This window comes from Acipenser ruthenus, chromosome 4 (assembly GCF_902713425.1).
Source record: "Acipenser ruthenus chromosome 4, fAciRut3.2 maternal haplotype, whole genome shotgun sequence".
Classification (NCBI taxonomy): Eukaryota; Metazoa; Chordata; class Actinopteri; order Acipenseriformes; family Acipenseridae; genus Acipenser; species Acipenser ruthenus.
The window spans coordinates 32537048-32558203 of NC_081192.1; the positions used below are offsets into that span (position 1 = coordinate 32537048).

Below are 21156 nucleotides of genomic sequence, written 5' to 3' on the forward strand. Positions count from 1 at the left end.
AAGCAGGTTGTACCAAGAGCATGGCACCGAGCAGGTGAGGTTTTATACCCAAAGAAACAGATTCTATGACTATCGACATGGAAGGCAAGATTTTCTTCAGCATTGTCAGCTTACCTATAGAAGAAATGCTTCATTGACACTTCAGTACAGGATACTTAGAGCACATCAGTGTGATCTGGCAACAAATTCAAACAGCTAAAAACAGAGCTCCATGTGACATTCCTGGATTTAGCCAAAGCATACGGTTCAGTACCACATGAGCTTCTTTGGGAAGCATAGAGAAAGCCTACTTTGGAGATTTGCAATTTTGTTTTTCAACTTCAGAATTCACCACTACATGAAAGGAGGCTGTGTGGTCCAGTGGTTAAAGAAAAGGGCTTGTAACCATGAGGTCCCGGGTTCAAATCCCAGCTCAGCCACTGACTCATTGTGTGACCCTGAGCAAGTCACTGTGCTCCATCTTTCGGGTGAGACGTAATTGTAAGTGACTCTGCAGCTGATGCATAGTTCACACAACCTAGTCTCTGTAAGTCGCCTTGGATAAAGGTGTCTGCTAAATAAACAAATAATAATAATAATAATAATAATAATGGCAATGTCTAGAAATCGGAATAAATGGCAGGATGCACCATTTCTCCACTGGCTTTTACCATGGCAATGGAAGTAATTATTAGGGCATCAAAATGGGTAGTGGGAGAACGCTTGGCTTCTGGAATGCGACTGCCACCAATTAGAGCATACATGGATGACATGACAATCATGACTACAACAGTAGCCTGCACTAATTGGTTATTGGGCAAACTAATCAATAACATTTAATGGGCACGAATGCAATTCAAGCCCACTAAGTCAAGAAGCATCTCTATAATTAAAGGTAAAGTAGTGGATAAGAGGTTCTATATTAACGGTGAGGCAATACCAACAGTGTCTGAGAAGCCTGTGAAAAATTTTGTGAGATAGTATGATGGGGACCTAAAGGACACAGTTTGTGTGGGAGAAGTGAGACAACAAGCAGTGCAAGGGTTGAAGAGCATAGACAGCAGTAGCCAAGGACGGTTTACTTAGCGTCATGACCAGGTGCTGCGATGTTTGGCCTTAGCATTGGAAGACAAGTGCAACATGACCAACAGGTTGCCACCAATGCCAGCAATATATAACACACGAAAGGTATTAAAACCAAAACTCATCTAGGACAACTGGCAGCTGCGATTGCCACCACTAACCTTCGACCTGATATTGTCTTGTGGTCTGGATCAGCATGCCTTGTTCACCTGGTAGACTTAACAGTGCCATGGGAGGATGCTGTGGATGAAGCGTATGAAAGGAAGACACTTCGGTATGCTCAACTAGCTGCTGAAGCGGAACAGCGGAGGTGGGTTGTCGAGGATTTGTGGCACACTCCACAGCCCGGTTTCTCAAAGACACAGAATTCAGTGGTCAAGAGTTGCAACGCATTGTGAAGAACTTATTTGAAGCAGCAGAGAGGTGCAGCAACTGGCTCTGGTTGAGACTAAAAGATTCTGGGTGGGGACCTCAAGTACAGTAGAAAGAAAGCAACATCGATGTAAAGGAAGGTAAGTAAGCTGGGCTTAGCTGAGTGGGGGACGGAGGGGGGTGATGCTGGGATGCCAGAATCATTGTCGAGCCCTCTACGGTGTTGTGGGCTAGTCGACGAAACACCAAGGATGGAAGGTGCCCACTTGAAGACCCCAGAGAATTACCCTACTCAGCTCATTCCAGACGGTTGTCATGCTGATGCGCTAGGGAGGTCGCACTGTGGTTGATCCCTGGAGCAGGCATTACAGCTGTTGTGTGTGCTGATGCGCCACAGAGGCAAAATAGGCCGATCCCTGGAGCCAGCATTACACTTCCACACAGGAAACCCAGATTGACCACATTAGTTTACAGTAAAATAAACTATGTCTTAGTTGGTGCTTTTCTTGGCGAGTGCTGAGTCCAATATCAGCATGAAGTTTTAACACGTACAGGGAATTTAACCCCCTCCCTGCCGATCCAAAACAAACAATAATTATAATGCAAATCATAATGAAAACAACAGTAAAAATAATAATAATAATAATAATAATAATAAACACAAATTACAGGGGCGAGCTGGCACCCCATCACAGGGCTATTATTGACAAACACAGGAGAACAGGAACTACTGCAACTAGCTCCAGGTGTGGAAGACCAAGAAAGATTTCTGAAAAATCTGGATGAAGAATTGTTCGAGCAGATTTGACACAAGAATTGAGAAAAGATGGTCAAGAAATTCACGAGCGAACAATTCAATGATACTTTAACAAGATGAATGTCCATGAGCGAAAACCAAGATGCAAACCTTTGTTAAAAACAATATAGAAAAGAAAGCGATTGGAGTTTTCCTTTGAATACTTGAAGAAGCCTGTTGATTTCTTCAAACAAATTTTATGGTCAGACGAATCCAAAATATAACTTTTTTCACCAAGAAAGCAAAAATATGTTTGGAGGAAGGGAGGAGAAGAATTTAAAGAAAAGTTAATCATGCCCAGTGTTAAATTAGGTGGAGGTTGTATGATTGTATGGGCTTGTTTTTCTTCCTCAGGCACTGGTGACCTTTGTATTGTAGAAGGATCAATGAATGCAGCAAAATATCAAGAAATGTTGCACTCTCATCTGTTACCCAGTGCTAGAAGGCTTATTGGATGGAAGTTTGTATTCTAGCAGGATAGTGACCCTAAGCATTCTGCGAAGTCTACAAAGGAATTTCTGAAAAAAAGGAAGATTACAGTTATGGATTGGCCAGCCTGAATCCCATCCAGATGTTGTGGATTGACTTGAAGGCTGCTGTTACAAAAAATGAAACCAAAGTTGACTGCAGAACTCAGAGCTGTATGTGTTAAAGAATGGGCAAAAATATCTCCGGAAAGATTCCAGGAACTGGTTTCAAAATACAAAAAAAAGACTGCAAGCTGTAAAGGAAGCAAAGGGTGGGCACACAACATACTAATGTAAGGGTGCCCAAATACTTTTGTCAAAGTATGAAATTAGTTTTTGCATGTTATTTTTCATTTTAAGCATGTACTATGTAATAATTTGTTGTTTTATTATAAAGCTGAATCTCTAATTTATATCTTTGAATAGAACAATTAGAAATGATAGAAAACACTTTCTTTGTGGTTTTTCTCATTTTTTAACAGCCCTAATACTTTTGTCTACTTATATTGTTGTGTAGCATTATAATATAATAATGTTCAATAAAACAAAAACAAAAATATTGTCTAAAATGCCAGAAAAAGTTACATTTTAACCTAAACCCAAAATTGAACATTCCTATAGTAACAGCAGTTCTGGCCCCTCAGAGGAGGCAAGGCTCCGTTATAAACTCTTATCTGCTATTAACGACAATACTAGCAGTAGCAGAGCACATGATCTAAGGACAGGCTTTAATTGGAGGGGTCCACAGAGTTTGTTTTTTTTTCATCAGTGGAGACAAGCTCCTATTTGCTATAACCACACACAGTACAGTACTAGCAATGACAGGTGAAGTAGTCTGATCCCTGGTTTTAATTGGAGGAGCAACTCAAACCCTCCCGCCCCCTGCTGAAGCACTGCTTTAATAAGTATGCGCAATTATGAGTGTGCGCCCAGTTTATTCATATTTGCAATGGTATCACCTTGTTTACTCCATTTAAAACTAATGATCTTATGAGCATATTTATAGAAAGCTATTGATCCTGAATACCAATTAAAAAATAACACAATAAACATATGGCAACATGATATTTATATTTGTAGACTCCACTGAAATCAACATCTGGTGTTATATCTTAACTAATTATGTTAAGGTACCTTGACAAAGAGCACAATCTACTGATTTTTTGTTTTTGTTTAACTAATCCATTTATACTGTGATTCCAAACCCTGATTTTACTAGTTAATAGAATTGATTAGTGCTACCTTGGGACACCCCACTGGGATGAATGCTCCAAAACAGCAAAATAAGTAGCAAAACAGAAAACTATTGTCTAACCCTGCATGATGTGCTCAGGTCACAGGTCAAGCACAGCTAGTATGCCCACTGTAACCAGTGCATTCCTCATGTCACCATAGTTTATTTTCAGAGTACTTGGCCTGCTGCCCTAGTTAAGAACCTTGATTACTGGAAAAAAACTTGATTACTGGAATGAATGTGTGATTTGTTACTCTTAAGACATTTAGTCTGATAAACTCATTTGGATAGTACATTTTGTTATAATGGCTGCTGTGCATCATGTTTTTTTTGTTTTTTTTTTACTGCAGCTCACACTGCTATTATTGTAAACTTAAGTTTATTTAACACAAATCGTGTATTTAAATTATTCTTCCTCACCCTTAAAAGTATGACCTTCGATTCATGAAGCTTTCTGTTTGTCAGTCATAGCAAGCTGTTGAGACAACATACTATTATGTCTCAGGATTCTGCAAACCATAAGCATGTCTCTTTTACAAAGCCTGGCAATTTTGCTGTCATGACATGCCATAACTATTTGAAAATGTACAAAAAATAGTAGATGGCTTGCATAAAAAAATATTATTCTCATTGGGAGGGTGGAACCCAGCCCAGAAACACTTTAGGCCATTACCAGAGACTGTCTGCAAGTTGAATTGCCTATAGAATCTGCAGGTGTTCATGATACCACATGCCAATCAGTCTCTTCTCAAAAGATGTAAAAATGCAGAAACAGACTGAAATCAGAGATCTGAGTACTGGGACTGCTTCCACTCTGCTGGTCAAATGCAGCCTTATCATTAAAAAATAGCTGTAATACAATGAACAAGATCTAAAAAGCTGTTCACATTGTGGCGTAGTGGTTAGGTCTCTGGACTCTTGACTGGAGGGTCGTGGGTTCAATCCCAGTTGGGGAGATACTGCTGCTGTACCCTTGAGTAAGATACTTTACCTAGATTGCTCCAGTAAAAACCCAACTGTCTAAATGGGTAATTGTATGTAAAAATAATGTGATATCTTGTAACAATTGTAAGTCACCCTGGATAACGGTGTCTGCTAAGAAATAATAATAATAATAAACCCTAGCAAAATTGCATGGGGATAAACACATCAGGTGAATTATAAAGTGACAACTATTTTTAGTGAAACATTTATCAAATTTTATTTTTAATACTACTCTATTTTAATATCAGTTGAAGTAGGTGCTATGTTTTAACTCCCACTGTCAAACCTATTAGGTAAATAGTTGAAAGCTGCTATTAATGACTTCTTTGTAAATCAGGCCCTTGCAGATGACTAACTGAGCAAAGGAAGAAGACCTAAAAGACATGGTGTAGATTAGGTGTATATGTTCTGAGGTACTTTTGGCCAGCACTGATGGTCCCACCTGTATCTTATATTATATCCTACAGCAGGTGAGACCAGAGTTTACAGTCAAATATGGTTTACATTATGTGGAATCAGGAACCACAGACCAATGACCTAACAACAAATCCTTCCCAAAGCAATCTCAAATAAAGGTAAAAAATATATAATAAATTGTACAAGGCAGTTTTCTTTCATAACAAGGTGCCACTATTAACACTTCAACCCAGCCATGACTGTTTATGCTTCAGGGTTATGGTAAAAAAAAAAGTAGCCTGCCTTGAATTGGCTAGTATTCACACAGAGAAGCTGAATCATGTGTGTTATCACTCCTCTATGTTTCACGCAGTAAACTATGGATGAGGAAAGCAGCAAAATGTTTATAAATGAAGATAAGTGACATACCTTTTAACATTCATGAATAGTTATCTCTTAAAAACATCCTTTTTTCTTTTTATTAATCCAAAAAGCCATCTTCAAAGAGAAACTAAATTCCTGTTTTTAAATACAGCTGCATGAACGGCGTGCACCGACTTGGATAACTGAAGTCTCTGGCTTTCTAATTAACCGTGAAATAAAATCTGACCTGATTTACATTGCTTCCTGTAGGTATACCAACTGAAATATAGATTTATTTGTAAATGTGGTGACATTATGCAGAGATTGATTAGCTCATTTCCAAAGGATATATCTACTTTTGCGAGTACAGAAAAAGCCTTTTAAATTAATCTTCTCCTTTGCTCACAAACTAGCTACCATCTTACTGGTATTTTTCTTTTTTTTCTGTGACATGTCATCAGCACATTAAAGTAGAAACACTGAAAAATGATCATCAGCACACTACACTGCAACAATAAAGAATTATCAAAGGTAATGTCCTGCCAAACAAATTGTAAAAAAAAATGACATTGAAGCAGGACTTGTACAGGACAGTTTATTGTTGTCCTGAGGCGCTGTTCTGGCAATGCTGGTATCCTCTAAATGGATCGTACTGTCTGGGGGTAGGAATGGATGTTTCTTTTTATATTCAGTGTAGCATGCCTGTAAGATTTTAAAATACTTCATACTTCATGCTCATACTTGAAATATTAAAGTAACATATTATACAGTTTTCAAATCCTTACATCATTGCTGGACAATATTGTAACCTATAACTAGGCTTGCTACTTTTCAATTTTAAATTGGTAAAGCTTGTTAAACGTTGAATTCCCCAGATATTGTCTGACTGAAATAAATTTAATATAGGATGAACTTCAGTAAAACCACTCACTATATTTTTTTTTCTTACAAAAAATAATTTAGAAATCATCTGTAGTTTGTGTAGTTTTTACACTTGCTGTCTGTCCCGTCTCAATTCCACTCTGAATGGCTAGGGGTCGCTGTCAGTCATCTCAGTAGTTCCTTAGGCTACTGTAGTTTCACCGTCAGTCATTTCATCTTGTTCTGACTGAAGCAGCCCTAGAATACTCTCATTTGTTTAAAATGACTGTCAATCAACAAGTGTTCTTTTATATTCAAGTTTATTAAGTATTTGAATAGTGGTACTGAGCTATGTTGCTTTCTGTCTTCAGAAACATATGTTATTATATGTTGGGAAAATATTTTTTTTCTAAATACTGTGCTGTTTATTAGAAGGGGGGAGTGCACATGGGGCATGCAGCAAAAAAAAAAGTTATCTCTGAAAGGGGCCGCACAAAAAAAGTTTGGGAACATCTGCCTTAAGGGCACACACAGGGGCAGCAGCGACAGTGGCCCAGGAGGCTCATGCAAGCAGCTTTGGTATAAAGCTCAGTGAGAGGGACCGCACAAGTCTAAATCCTGTGAGTAATGCCTATTTTCCTTAGAACTGAAGGAGAACTACATTGATGCAATGTGGTGGATCTGTGAAGTTTGGGGCTGGGGATCTGGTGAAAATTGATGGTACTTTTAAGACTCGTAGTGTACTGTGGTAAACATACCTAGTTTGACAGGACGCTATAAAGACTTACAGTGGTATTATCAAACTGTTGGTCACAAGTCACAACTCCCCTGTCAATGTTTTATCTACTGAAAAGTGATATGTTAACTTGTGTTAAGAATAACTTTAAAAGACCTTTCCCAATAAGTAAATATTAAAGTACAAGTGCTAACAAAATAATTCCAGTAAACCTTACCTAATATGTATTGCCATAATTCCTTAGATCTCACATTATTATTATTATTATTATTATTTATTTCTTAGCAGGCACCCTTATCCAGGGTGACTTACAATTGTTACAAGATATCACATTATTTTTACATACAATTACATTAGTTTTTACACATTATTTTTACATACAATTACCCATTTATACAGTTGGGTTTTTACTGGAGCAATCTAGGTAAAGTACCTTGCTCAAGGGTACAGCAGCAGTGTCCCCCACCTGGGATTGAACCCACGACTTCCAGTCAGGAGTGTAGAGCCCTAACCACTACATGTTCCTATTTGAAACATGGACATTATGGATTTAATTTTTTATTTGTAATTTATTTGAAGAAATCACATAAAGAAAATAAACTGCAAACATTTATAAGGTAGCATTTGTAAAAAATAATAATAATAAAAAATTTGGAAAATTATATATTTTAAAAAATGCCTAAAAGAAAAAAAACTTACAGGAACCCCACATGACCCTACCAGCAATAGTAGCTCACGTGGGACATATGGCCAGTGTACAAAAGGCAAAATAAAGCACTGTACAAAAACTAAAAAATAACAGGTGCAGTGAAAACGGCATTCACTACACCATAATGCATGGAGGTCCCACTTAGACACCTTTGCTATACTTTTAAGGGAATCTACAATCCCTTATAACTAATTTTAAATCCATTAACAAACCCCGACTCCAGCTACTCGCACGGAAGTCATCGGTTTCGGTTTCTTTATGTTCTGATCCCAGGTCACAATCACGCCGATCAGAGGGTTACAGCAAGGTCTCAAAAATGTAGAGCGAGCAATTCACAAACAGAGCCCAAATTCTTAATTCTACCAAAGCTAATTGACATGCAAATGCAATGAATGGTTTTGCATGACCATAATATAAACTGCTTTGTTTGCACAAATTCCAATTATTTGCACAATAATAGAAGTCAAAGATATTCTTTTTTTTTTAAATTTGGAATTGGCAATTATTTTTTTCTCATTTTCTCCCCAATTTGGAAAGCCCAATTCTTTTTTTTATTTCAACCTGGCTCACTGCTGCCACCCCCACGCTGACTTGGGAGAGACAAAGACGGACACACGCGTCCTCCGAAACATGTGCTGTCAGCTGTGTGCGTCTTTTCACTCTGCAGGCCTACCATGCAGCCACCTCAGAGCTACAGTGCCAGAGTACCACGCAGCTCTGGGCAGCTTACAGGTAGGCCCACAGGCGCCCGGCCAGTCTACAGGGGAAGTTGGTGCGCAGTGAACTGAGGACACCCTGGCCGACCTAGGCCCTCCCCACCCGGGCGGTGCTTAGCCAATTGTGCACCACCCCCTGGGAACCCGTCCATGGTCGGCAGAGGAATAGCCTGGACTCCAGCCAGTGACCTCCAGGTTATAGGGTGCCTTTGCTGGATGCGCCACTCGGGAGCCCCTGAAGTCAAAGACATTCTACTAGGCATACAAGTTATTTAAAATCTGGTTTAAAGCCTGTAAACCAAACACATAACTGAACTTTACAGGTAAGGTTCTCAAAAGGAAATCTTGAAAGTTGTGCTTACAAAAGGAAAAAAAAAACAAATGCCAACTTGCCATGCTAATCCAAATCACTTTCTCCCTGATATATTAGCTAGATACAAAAGCAATAAATGCAGTATGCTACTTCAACCCATTATGCAATTAACATTGTAAAAACAGCATTATTGAACTTTATGAAGAGACATTAATTTAATTATCTCCAGGAAATCAAATATAATGACAGGCTCTGTAAGCAGCTTCCAGTTCATTGGGGTGTCGTCATGTGACTATGCTTGCAATATGCTGATGAGGAGCAGTCATTTTATTTTTATATGATGGCTCTGTTTCTATGTCCTGCTGTTTGATGGAAATAAAAAAAAAAAAGCTTCCACTTAAAAAATAAATTCTAGGCATTTTGCAGGAATTTTAAATAATGTATCACCCCTAAGGAAACAAGTTACACATACTACCAAGCAAGGTTATGCTGTAATCAGTAAAAACCACAAACATTTAATTAGATAAAGGGTATAAACAATTTAAACATGGAAATGTGTTATAGCCTCAAAGTTTACATGACAGTACAATAAAAAAAAAATATTGCATTAAACATTTGTAATCTTCTCAATTCCCCTCCCAGCTCTTATTTACAGTTATAACACCTTAGATTTTTGGTACACTAAATGGTTTTACGTATGTATAAAAAAAGTGCACCTTTTGTAGATAATTCATAACTACTCTACCACTCTTGTACAGCTGCAATCCTTTTGAGCTCTAACAGCAATATTTATTACAATAAGAATGTTTAAAAATCTGGCTGAAGCATGTCAATGAATTAGATCATCATAATCATTCATAGGCATAAATATTTATTTGACAATTTTCAAATTATACGGTGGCCAATGTCTGTTCAGATGAGCCACTGTGATAGTTTTGGTTTTTTTTAGTTTTAGTTATTGGGAGATTTATGGCAGATGTATATACAGGAGAATAGTGTTTACATACAGTAAAGTAGGGTGCATGGTTATCAGTTGGAATATATTTGGAAGCACTACCCCTTGGCAACATACATTGGAATATTGGTTCTGGTTACGGTAAGCAAGTCTTTATGTATGATTACAACTCTTTAAAGATTGAATTACACAGTAAAAAATATGACAACAGAAAAGCCTACCAGTTTTCTCAGACAAATCATATCTGCAAAGGCTATGTGCAAAAATACACTGATCATCATTTAGCCATGAAGGGCAAAGGGATGCATACACACAAGTCCATTAGAGTTCCTGTGGCTTGCATGCAGGCACCACTTTTAAACCCAAGTCAGAAGAAGATACTAATCAAACCTTTACCACGGATGGTTAATTACGAAAGCTAAACTATCAGATATTTTACATCCATTTGTCTCAATTGCTTGCTGGCCTGGGATGGAAGGATGTTTGTGTGTGTGTTTTTTTTTTTTTATTAATAAGGTAAGCAAGTTCATGTCACTAGATTTGCAGTCACAGAAATCTTTCATCTGAGTGTCTGTGCCCGATGATACGATACATTTGTTGAGATCAAGTCCACGGATTGTAACAAGCTGAGACACTTCAATTCACAAGATGCCAGAAAAGCGTTGATTTTATTTGACTTTCAAGTTTGTCAAAGTGAAAATACAGAATTCACCAATTTCGGTTAATGTATTTTCTGTCAGGGATTCCTTTCTACATTAATGTTGTGTGACGTTTACTGCATATAAAACATTATTCTGTACTGCACACTTGGAAGTTCATAGGATAGTAATGCTTATCGAAATACCATTGTAATAGTTCTTGTTTTGTATTACCGTAAACTTGCTATAATAATTCTGAAAATGCATGCAATTTTAATTATGGAAAGATATTGTAATTATAACATTAAATAAGGAAGACTACTTTTAAATAGAAGTAAAAAATATCCAAACATCTCTGTTCTGAATTGTGCATGCCTTAGACTAGTGTTGGTGGCACCATGCTGGAAGTACAGTATTAATAGTATGAATTGATTTTCAAGTTTTTATAAAATATCCAATTAAATGTATTTGAAGTAAATCTACATGATCTTAATGTTCATGGATACATAATATGTGTTAAGCGAGGCTAACAAAACGGATTTAAACAATTGTTGTTTATCATCAACTGAATGTACTCAGTTTTCATTTGAAATAAATGTAAAGTGAAGTGTAAACAATGTATTAGTATTTGTATTTATGTCAGAGATATGAATGCAATTTCATATGATGGCAATCTTCATGTAAAAAGCAAACGAGAATAAAAATGCTTTGTGATTTCAGCTTGATTATGGAAAGAAACCATACATAGTTTATTTTCAGCTATTTGGGTGTATAAAATGGAAACATCTGTTTTCTTGCAGTTTATTAAAATTGACTAAATTATAAAATAACCTGTTAATCAACAAATTAACTGACACATTTTATTATGGAATTTCAAAATTCTCTTGGTAACAGAAAACAGACAAATATACAGCACTAAAGCACTGAGATTGAATACATGTGTTCATCCTTGCATATAAAGCAACTATTGTGCTTCACACCTCAATTATATAACATAATGCATAATTGTGCCTCATTCAAACAGCAGTTGAGGGGCACATCATTTTTTTATGAGCAGAGTAATTTATTTCTTTTGACAGATATTAATTGCGCTCAGTTGAGAACAAAAAAAATGGACCTGGCTGATAAGAAAAGCAGAAACTCAAATGTCACAAACATCATCTGCATGAGGAGGTTTTTGTTTGGACCGTAAAAATAAAATCCCATAGCTAAACAGTCACTGTTTGAAGGAGAACATGTATTACTAAATTCCTAAATTGTCGCGGTGACACAGCAGGAAAGCAAATCAGGACCTGCCCCCCAGCAGTTCTGGAGCGTGATTAGTCTTTGCAGCCATTGGCTAATTAGAGTTCTACACTTGTTCCATTCCCACAAGGCCAGGACTGTGTTGAAGCAGAACCAGGCGGCTAGCATGGATTCCTCTGGGATCCTTTGGTGTGCACTGAATAAGTTTGTTTCTCTTTTATGACAGCCCCAAACAGTGACAAATGATTCCTGTCAGGGCTTCTGCACAGGTTGGGCATTCACTGACAGCTTCAAAGATGGCAACCACCAGGTTACTTTTCTGATGTATGACATGCCCTTACCCTTCTTGTCTAGTTTTAACGAGTTGCCTACACCCAATCCCCAAAAGCCACTGTAGGTTTGTTGCTAAACAAAATGTGTTTTGTTATAGTTTAAAAAAAAGTATCCAGTTGGCTATACTGCAGACTTCAGAACAGTCCCTTCTTTTTAAAAGGACTGGACAATAAAGCACTAAAGTGCATGTTTAAACTCATTTCAGATGCCATATTACATTTTCTGTGCAGTCTTTTTAGCCCTTCTTAGAAACTGAGCTGTGGTTTTACATTTGTCAAAGCTCATTCTCTTTGAAGATAAGAAAAAGAATGGTGCACTTTGACACGGAGAAAGAACTGGTTGCTGAAACAGAAACTAGAAGTGGCCTTTAATAGGCTATTTTAACATTATTATCGTGTACAGATAGCCAGGAGGAAGAATTTCTTAGTGTGTAAAATCCATCAGCGACAATTTCATACAGCTTGCATCCGTCATGTAGCTCAAATCTTTTAAAGCCATTATCTCAACAGTGCAGCACACCAATTTAAAAGTGATTTTGATGGGTTGTTTTTCAAAACTTGCTCAAGATTAACTTCCAGATTTTTCTGTGGTGAACATGTGCACCACCTTAATCCCTTTATTGTGTGAGAGAGATTTGATACACTCGGTTAAGGTTTTGCTGTGTGTAAATAGCTGAAATTCTCCCTTGTGAATAGAAAATTAGGTCAAAAAATGTAAATGAATTTCACAGATGTCCATTCCCGAGAACAGAAACCTCCCTGCTTAACTTCTGATAACAGAAGACAAGATTGTCTTTTACATTACAGAAAGACAGGTGATCACTCATCATTTTCATAACATTGCTCTATTTCTATTTTTTTTTATGAAGGTTAGACAGACAGACACAACTGCAGTCGACTTCTGCAGTGCATAATCCAGACCGTTATCAGTTGGATGAGTGTTTTAAATAAATCTGTCTGGGTCTCTCATCAAGCCTGAATTCATTATCTCCTGCCATGCTAAACAGCAATGCTGGATAAAGCAGGTTTGGGGTGGTTTGAACAAAACCAGAAACAATCCATCTCTTTACTGCTGATAAACTGATTATACAAGTGAAACCACTCATATAGAAACCCATAAATCATTTAGCTTTGTTTAAAGACAGCAGGTAATATTATATAGTAAAACTGAGGGTTAATTTATTTCTCTATGCTTACCAAATATCCACTCCACAACTGTCCGCGCCCCCTACCCCACGTTTCAACAGCATGTATTTTATTTAGGAAAACTAAAGATATTGCTATCTCAGAAATATACACATATTTTACAAGTGAACATTACAACAAATAGATTTTAAAAACCTTAGCTACTTCAGTTAAGCCTCCAATAACAACCATTTTGGAATTCAACAAACAATAGGTTAATCTTATATATTTATATAATGATTAAAAAAAAACAACATATAAATAAAATATTCAAACCATGAGTCTTACATCTGTCTCTACAATTTCATAAAGCTATATACAGTGGTATTTGCAAACACTGTCATCATCAATATAAAGCAACGCATGTAACATAAAACTATTACAGATCTATTAGTGCAGAATTGAAACCTGCAATGTTGAAACATTGGATTCAGATCTATGACGTCAGCAGTGTCTAGTGTCAGTTAATATATGGCAAAACATGGATTGCAGATAAATAAACCTGTAGACAGTGATGTTGGCTTTGCAGTGAACTCAATCAACACTCCCATATGGTTTTCATGTGGTGGCTTTGTGAATGTTAAACACCTTGGTGCCGGATCTATTAAAGTGCAGCATTTTGTGAAATAAGAAGAAACCTGCTGTTGCATAACTAGTAACAAGAAACGCAAATGGTTAATATAGGACCTAATTGATTTTACTGTTACAAAACTACGAGCAAAACCCTGTAGTATATGCCCTTGGTGTTCTGTTTAATATACAGTTTCAGAAGGCAGTGTTGACTCGCATACCCAGCCTATTTATGGACAAAAGCTATGACAAACACTTTAATACACTGTAATGAACAATAAAACTAGTACATCAATACTACCAAAAAACTGGATCAGGCCAAAGGGGAAAGGGAGGATTTGTCTCATGACATTCAGGGGCACTTTGAAAAACCCTAATGCTGCACCAACATAAAAATGGAAACTTTTAGTGCCTGCAGATTACTGACCACAGTTCTTCTATAAAGATAAACATGTACAAGAAAAGACTACACTTAAATTTTGTCTGCTGTAACTGTGTTATAGTTTATTAATTTCTAAATATGTATTTTATATATATATATATATTTTCTTATAACCCATTGCTGCCTAGTGTCCAATATATTTGACATTGAGAAAACAGACATTAAAAAGGTATGGGACCATACCCAAGGCAGTAAAGGGTTAAACCTTGCAGTAGTGTTGTTATAATTGTATCATTAAAACTTTGGTTGAGAAAGCCGGTATAGCTTGTCATTTGCCCAAGACATCCATAGTATAAAAGAGCATTCATACTTTACTGTGAAATCCTAAAACATTAAACATATTTTCAGTGAAGCCAAGAAGAGCTCACTTTGGTCATCCTTGACCTTTCACCTCTGAAACTGGCACATTAAATATGAAACAGCGACAATTACTTGTATTCCCCCAACCCTCCACTCAATTTCAGGGCAAATGTGTCCAGGGACTGCTTTCCTATGGGTGTTTTCCCTATGTCAATGTTGAGATAATGTGAACTTAAACACCTGTTATGTTTAATTTCAGTATCTCATAGCTCTCTTACCAAACGATCTCTAATGGTTTGTCATTTTTTTGATTATCCATTACAATACCATGTTATCATATCAGTACCTGTGTGCTACCGTATCAGGGCAGCAATTCAGTATTTGTTCAAAATCAATTTTGTTTCCATTGATGGTAATGCTGTAGTTTGCTAAGGTTTCTTCCAGATTATAATGGCATCCCGATGAAGGACAGTCTGTAGGTTGCATTTAGAGACTGACAGCATGCGAAATATATCCAGTACTCCACAAGAAGAACAAGGAATCCACACTATATAGATCATATTCAATCAAATGTTTCCAGTAATTCCTAAGTAATCAAATATTGGAGCAGTACACAGCTCTCTCTCTCTCTCTCTCTCTCTCTCTCTCTCTCAAGTCAGCAATAATTACTTACAGAATGTAAACAGCCGTGCTAAATGTTAGATCAGACAAAGTGTGAGCTGAGATGTATCCCACCACCAAGGGAAATTAGCATCTGACTGTCAGCCATCTGGGTGCTAGCTGTGCACACTGCATATTGATATGAAGGGTACCATATGAACTCTGTGCCATGGCTCACTCTTTCCTTATGCATCATTCTTAAAACGCTAACATGGAGACTGGCATTCAGTTAGCCAACTTAAACCATTCAACAGTCTTAACAGCAGTTACTTTATGAAGGTTTGCATGCAGCCATACCAATGAAGGAATGCTTAAACCTGGGAAGATTCAGTCACATAAGGTTTTCCACTTTAATTTCATAGGCCACTACTGCCATCTAGTGGTGAAACAGAAGGACATATTATATAAGCTTCTTGCATTACATCATACTATAAGGTGATTAAATGAATACAGAACAAGCAACACAGAACATGCAGTGAATGAAAGAACAGTACAACAGCCTCATGTACGCTGTATCAGGAAGATAAGGTTGCACCTGCTGCTGAATTCTTAATACATACCCATTTTATTGTAGTCTTGATTAACCTTTGTCAATTAAAAATTACCACCATGGGCCATGCATTTTTGTGTGGTTTAATAAATGAATGACAAAAAATGTAGATACAGTACATATTTATATTTATAGGACGCATGCCTCTGCATTTCGCACAATACAGTTTGTTGTATGTACTACTAAGATCTATTAAATTAATGTATTTAAATCCTTTTAAAAACTCACAGACCCGTGTATCCCAGAGTATCATAGCAATCAAATGGATTGTTTAACAACTAGCGGAACTGCATGGCCAAACAGACCATCGAAAACATTTGTGTTCTTTAGGAGGATTGGTGGTCAAATGGTTAAAGAAAAGGCCTTGATACCAGGAGGTTCCCAGTTCAAATCCCCACTCAGCCACTGACACACTGTGTGTGACCCGGAGCATGCAGTGTGCTCCTTGTCCTCTGTCCTTTGGATGAGACATAAATCCAAGGTCCTACTGCAAGTGACTCTGCAGCAGCAGTTGTGATGCATAGTTGTTCACCCCCCCTAGTCTCTGCAAGTCACTTTGGATAAAAGTGTCTACTAAATGACTAAATATATACTGTGTATATGTAACACATAACACACACGGGCAGGGCACACTGCCACATTATATATATATATATATATATATAATGTGGCAGTGTGCCCTGCCCGTGTGTGTTATGTGTTATATGTTGCGTGTGGTGTGTTAATGTTGTTGTATAGGTATTGGTGCACGGGATATAAATGGGTCTGTGTAGCACAAGTGATTTAAAATATATGGTTGTATTTTGGCACGGGGATTGCATAATCACTTCACGTGCAGATAAAGTATGTAATAATATGTGAGCACAGGGAATGCACAAATTAGTTCACGTGCTGGGGTTCAAGTGAATAATTTATTAGTAACTGAATCCCAGCACAGCTGTATAAATAGTTGCACAATTCACTCACTCGGGGTTGTGTGTTCCTAAGTGGAGAACGGGTGTGAAGAAGAAATCAAAATAAGAATAAGAAAAACTGGAATAACAATTGCTACCGTGCTGGAGGGCCAGCACGATACTTGTTTAGTGTTCGTCCACGGTCTGTTTGTTAGTGTCTGTTTGTTTTGTTTGTCTATTTATTTTAGCCCAAAGTGCTGTGTTTTGTCTGTTCAACCTTTTATTTTCTGTTTAAATAAACCGGCGCAGGCAAGCACATTCACCATTCCACCTCACAGTACTGTGTGTTTCTTCCAGGTCTGACATCATCCATCAGCCATCCTTGTGACATATGGTGTCCTGCGTGGGATAAACCACAGCCTCCAGTCAGACCAGGGAAGGACTGCTTTTTTAATTATTTTTTGAAAAGTGTTTTTTGTAAAAAATAAAAAATAAATAAAAAAAGAAGAGTGGTTTTGGGGGAATAAATAAATAAATAAATAAATAAATAAATAAATAAATAAATACAATGGCAGAAGATGCCATCAGGCTGCGGGACTGGATCCAGGACCCTGCTGGGCAGTCCATGCCCATAACCATCCGGGGCCTGTGGCTAATGGACAGGGAGCGATGGGAGGAAATTGTGTATTTGTGAAAATGTATTTTTTTTTTTTAAATATCACTGATTTCTTTTTTTTATACTAGTACCCAGACAGGTTGATAAATGGTGTCACGTTTTATATTCTTTGGCCCATAATGAGAAATTAGCACATGTCTATGTAGAGCCAAAAGGAATATTTTAATATTTGATTGTCAAAAATAGTTTTAGTCTGGTCGAGTTTCCAGGAAAAGCACCGATATGCCCAATATGTACCTTTTTTCTTTAAGTCTTTAAACTTTTAAATGATCAAACTTTGAAGATGTGGGAGCCACATAATTACACATGTGAGATGTAATTTCCAGGAATTTGCTTTTCTTTATACTATCTCTATATGGTTGACTCTTCATCGATGTCAGACCCACAGTTACATTAAAGGAAACTAATGTGTACAACAAATACAATACAAAATATATAGTGGAAAAGGGTTTGCTGTAGCTGCTTTATGAGTTTAAAAGGCGCTGTTACTAAAATCGCATTATATATTTTAAATATTCCTCATTATCTATTTATTTAATGTAATAAGTTTATTTTTTATTTTTATTTTTTAAAAGGTATAAAAAAGTCTTTGCTTTGAATTCTAAAGCTCCCTGCTTCAGTCAGATAAGGCGTAGCAAGGTCCTGTGTGCCATTTTCTAACAAAAGTCCTGTATATGACAGAAACACCAGGTTTTAAACAACAATTGATATCACTGGTTAAATCCTGTCAAAAACTAGTGTAATGCAAAACATTTTATACAGCCATGCTTTGCAATGTTTATAATATTCAGGGAAATGGAATTTCAATGTTGTCCAATAAATATGGTAATCAGCAAATGTATTTTCTTTCTTCCACAGACAGTAACTCAGAATGTAAATACTGTACAGATTTCAGAAACATAGCCTGTGGAGCTGAAAAGGGGATACATGCTCCTCAGCTTTATTAAATAAGCAAAGAACAATGTTTAGGATTAAAATTGAATAGACTGGGTGACAGTATTGTAATTGCTTATGGTTTTAACTCTGATATTCTTATTTATAAGATGTTTCTACAGTGTGGAGTAGTGGTTAGGGCTCTGGACTCTTGACCGGAGGGTCATGGGTTCAATCCCAGGTGGAGGACACTGCTGCTGTACCCTTGAGCAAGATACTTTACCTAGATTGCTCCAGTAAAAACCCAACTGTATAAATGGGTAATTGTATGTAAAAAATAATGTGTAAAAAATAATGTAATTGTATGTAAAAATAATGTGATATCTTGTAAGTCGCCCTGGATAAGGGTGTCTGCTAAGAAATAAATAATAATAATAATAATAATAATAATAATAATAGTGTTACACATTTCCGGTTTATTCTGAATTTGACAGAAAAATTATTATTATTATTTTTTTAACTGAACTAAACTAAACTAAATTGAAATACTTAGACACAAATATAATATTTTTAGTGGATGAGGAATGGGGAGAAAATCAGTTGTAAATGTAAATCAGTTTATGAATATTCAAAAGAAAACGATGTTTCGAGGTATGCAAAAAGCCAAACAGCAGAAGTGGGTCAGATGAGGCAGAAGATGCATTGCGTTGCAAATACTGATGCATTGAGGTACACGTTCAAGTTGACAGAATAAAAGAACATACTGAAAGTAAGCAACACATTAAACTAAAACAAGAAAGTGAATTGAGACACACGCAATCCATATCTGCGGCTTTTACACGCACTTTAATAAAAGAGAGCGCATAGTTTGTCACAGCGCTGTGCTTTGCTGGACAGCCACTGTTTATTGCAGAGGGGTATGTATTGGTGACTTTGTGCGACAGTACTGTCCATCAGCTAAAACACTGCCTAATGCCGACAATCTTAATTGTAACTATTTGGCAGAAAATGGTGATGCTTTAAGTTGGTACTTCGTAAACTTATGAAATGCATTGATGGAAATTTCCAGTGTGGCTTGTTTTGTGCTGATGTCACGTTCATACCATCTGTAGATACAAGCTCTGTCAGCACAGCGTTCGTAAAGTACCAGGTAACTTGGGGAAAATGTGGCCTCGATTTGCATAGATTCATGATACATCCCAGGGACATTAAACTTAATCAGAAACCAGAACTGCTATGCATCATATTCCACATGTAAAGTATGTATACTCCGATTTTTTTCACCGATTCTTACCAATGTTTCAATTAAAAACACATTTTTACCGATTTTATCCATATTTTAATATATGTAAAATACACTCTGAAAAAATTCCCAGGAAAGATTCATTAAGATAAAAAAACGAAAATGCGGAACACTAAAGTATACAATACAAAGGTACACTTACCATTTAACCAGAAGTACACACCTAAATATAACTGGCACTTGAATATTCAATGTAGTGTATTATAACATATAAAGACATATCGTTGAGATGTCAAAACTTTAGTTTACATGTATTACTAATTTTATTTATTTTAGTACCACTATATATTACACATGATTGAGTGTCTTAAAGTTGTGGCTGAACCTATGGTACCACAAGTTCCACTCAATACAAAAATATACAATATTTAAATGAATCCTAGATTACCTGCAACACTAAATTATTTTTAAAAATGTGTGTTGCCAGAGTCCATTCTACCGTAGATGGCAACTGAAGTTTTCTTTTATTTTATATTATTAATTCTGGCCTGGGTAAACTGGGAACTATAATTATCGCAATGTGATATGTATGTTTAAACATACGCCAAAGAAAAACATTTCAAAATGCAACAGTCAGAGACTGTGTGCTTTAGTATCTTGTTTCAGCTGAAGCCAAGCACAGCTTAAAATAAGAATACAGAGGAACAATCACAGAAACATTCTAAAGAAAAAAATGCTCCCTTACCATTGTCAGAGGGGATGTTTGAGATAATTTCATTTTTATTCCGTTTCACCTTCACTGGTTTCCCATGATAAACTGCATCATTTGCTGCTGAGAACTGCGCCTTCTTCCCTTTCATCTTTGGGGGTTGAGGAGAGGCCAGTGGGTCCCCTGTATCGCTCGAACCGCCAGTGGATTTGCTCTGACGATCTTCCACCTGGTAATAATGAATCAGTGGTGGCAAAGTTTATTTTCAGGGATAATGATGTTTTCAGTCTTGAGTAAGTTGTTTATTTAGCTGTGGAAGTATTTCTGAGTGTTATACTGCACATTCTTCATCTTCTGCTTACATCCTAAATTGGACATTCATTTGTATCAATGTAACAATAAGGTTTCATTAAAAAGGGTAATTTCAGCTCACAGTCATCACTTACGTAACCTTTAACAAATGTTACATCACAAATTGATTACGTTCAAAATACACCACCCTCTAAACAAGTATTGCAGAACAACATTAACCAACTCTTACTGTATGCAACAAAGAATAATCATAGTAGTAATAATGAGCAGCAAGTGTAGTGGTACCCTAAAATTCTATCTATTTTAATGTAATGCATTTTTATATTGCTTTTCTAGCTCACTCAAACCCCTTCTCACTATAAATCTTGGTATATATGGATTGATAACCGTATCCTCTTCAACTGAATGCATTTGTTCTGCATTTTGGGTTTCTGCAATGGTGTCTTCTAAGACTGGGACTACATTGGATGTTGTAATTGGTGTTTTTGAGGAAAAAAAAGCATTCGATGATAGAGGGTGTCAAACAATACTAATGGACATGACTCAATGCTCTATAACTACTTC

At 36.8% G+C, this 21156-nt stretch overlaps 1 protein-coding gene across 2 annotated transcripts in view; it reads right to left on the reverse strand.

The window, feature by feature from the left end:
* The window catches only part of LOC117400758 (doublecortin domain-containing protein 2-like), a 55113-nt gene that overhangs the window by 14445 nt on the left and 19512 nt on the right, over positions 1-21156 (reverse strand). For both annotated transcript variants that reach the window (XM_059022299.1, XM_034001084.3), the window contains exon 7: positions 20317-20509. In XM_059022299.1, coding sequence (XP_058878282.1) covers positions 20317-20509 — 193 coding nt within the window. The remainder of the gene's footprint in view (positions 1-20316; positions 20510-21156) is intronic.